Here is a 2,022-nt window from a genome sequence, read left to right as displayed (position 1 = left end):
GCTAATTTTGTTTGTTTTTCTTCACTTTTTTTAGTATATGTCTAATACTTCCAAAGGCATCATCTTGCAAGTTTTACGTAGCATATATATATATATATATATATATATATATATATATATATATATATATGATAAATATTTCCTACTCCTGGGTGTACTTACACCCACATCTAATATATTACCATACGAAAAAAATATGACACTTTATCGGTTTAAGTATGTTTCTACACTATATCTATGTATATTGTATATAAATATATAAATTATGTATGTATTGGCTATACGAACCCTACATTTTTGCTCTGTTTTAGTTGTTTCACTCTATTTTTTAGCTAGCTGCTATGTATCTTGTTTCTATAAGTTTTTTCACTATGCAGTTTGCGGTACACCAAACATCTTCTGGAGGTTCCGATGACAAGTACTATGGCTTACATGCCACCATGAGTGTGCACAACCATAGACTCAAACCTGGGCAGTGGACTGTGGCTGCAATTTGGATTTGTAATAAAGGAGATGGTGTTATATCAAGCCTTAACTGCATTGAAGCTGGATGGCATGTAAGCGTAAAATTTTCAATTCCATAAAAACATAACCTTTTAATTCATACACTCAACGAGATAAAGCTTACATCCCACATAACTTGATCTTGAATTAGGGCTAAATCACCCCATTCACATTTCAACAACTGAATATTTTGTATTTTCTACTAGAATAATATGATATCCATCACTAGAAATTTGGCAGCCCAGGTTGTGGCATTAATGATAATATTTGCAAAGAAAAATATTTCTGGTCAAACTTTCTGTGTTCTTTACATTTATATGTCAAAAGAATGTTTGCTCACTTGTACGGGTCCTGTTTTACAGATTTATCCAAATCACTATGGTGACTCATATCCTCACTTCTATACCCAATGGACGGTAATGTGATTGTGGCGATGTGAATTATCTGGTTACAAGTGATCCGGCTCTAATAGAAATTTTCTCCCAATAAGTGATCCTCACTTCTACAACCATTTATGTTGCAGAGAGATGGAAATAATATAACAGGATGCATTAACATGGACTGCCCTGGTTTCATATGGGTGAATGGCGCCGTTATAGCTCCAGGTGATGTTATACAACCAGTTTCTCATATTCCCGGTGGGCATGTACAGAATATTACACTAAGAGTGCTTAAGGTGCGTGTACCATTTTTCATTTTTACACAACCTTCACGGTCACACTATTTCAAAAGCAATAGCTTTCTCATCAATCATGCTACATGGACGAGTGCACTTTCACCTATATTGTATAGTATAGATAAAACATAATCAATATAGTTCTCTCGTATAGTCAAAGGTGTATAAAAAATCAAAATTTACTTATTATTTAACAAGGAACTCTTTTTATATTATTTAATTGACATGGATTCTAAACTGGGTGCAGGACAAATCAAGTGGAGATTGGTGGGTGTACTACGGACTCAACAGTGTCCCCACAGGGGTGGGATACTTCCCGAGGTCATTGTTCACCTACTTAGCAGATAAGGCAAGTGACATGTCTTTTGGCGGTGGGGTGGTTACCAATAGGGTGGATCCAAATCCTCCAATGGGCAGCGGTTTCTTCCCAAATGACGGTCATGGTCATGCTGCATCATTTAGCAACCTTCGAATCATTGATCAGGACGGAAACAGCAATCCCATCATGGTAGACTTACCTAAGAAAGTTACTGATGAGAAATGCTACTCCATTACTGCTATCAGTAATGGTGAATTCCTTTACGGTGGGCCTGGAAATTGTATGAAATAATCTAACAACCTTTTATTGAGCATGCTCTCTCCACAATGTTAGTCGGTTAATAAAATGACATGGATGACTCCCTTATTTCTCAACCCATTTATGTTCCATTTTGAGAAGAGGAAACTAATGCCTCTTTATTTAAGAGGAATAAGTTGACTCTAGCCCAGTGCTGGATATATTATGCCCCACATTCTTATGCACGTTTAGACATAAGTTTTCTAGCTATGTCCTAAACATCTTC

The 2,022-nt window shown here is 36.1% G+C and overlaps 1 protein-coding gene across 1 annotated transcript; it reads left to right on the top strand.

The window, feature by feature from the left end:
• The first annotated feature begins 440 nt into the window (after positions 1 to 440).
• Positions 441 to 1,790, top strand: LOC127339694 (protein neprosin-like). The gene is made up of 4 exons (XM_051365512.1): positions 441 to 557; positions 867 to 920; positions 1,028 to 1,180; positions 1,428 to 1,790. The coding sequence occupies exons 1-4, from the start codon at positions 441 to 443 to the stop codon at positions 1,788 to 1,790; spliced, it is 687 nt and encodes a 228-aa protein (XP_051221472.1).
• Positions 1,791 to 2,022: the final 232 nt, after the last annotated feature.

This window comes from Lolium perenne, chromosome 3 (assembly GCF_019359855.2).
Source record: "Lolium perenne isolate Kyuss_39 chromosome 3, Kyuss_2.0, whole genome shotgun sequence".
In the NCBI taxonomy this organism is placed as follows: Eukaryota; Viridiplantae; Streptophyta; class Magnoliopsida; order Poales; family Poaceae; genus Lolium; species Lolium perenne.
The sequence above is the reverse complement of the archived record's forward strand: the minus strand, read 5'-3'. Positions and strand labels throughout refer to the sequence as shown.

What these genes read in the sequence shown, in the direction of transcription:
- LOC127339694 (XM_051365512.1), top strand. Translation starts at nt 441, where the DNA reads ATGAGTGTGCACAACCATAGACTCAAACCTGGGCAGTGGACTGTGGCT. An exon ending in ACTTCTATACCCAATGGACG is followed by an intron (nt 921 to 1,027) that starts GTAATGTGATTG and finishes TTTATGTTGCAG; the next exon opens with AGAGATGGAAATAATATAAC. An exon ending in TTACACTAAGAGTGCTTAAG is followed by an intron (nt 1,181 to 1,427) that starts GTGCGTGTACCA and finishes AACTGGGTGCAG; the next exon opens with GACAAATCAAGTGGAGATTG.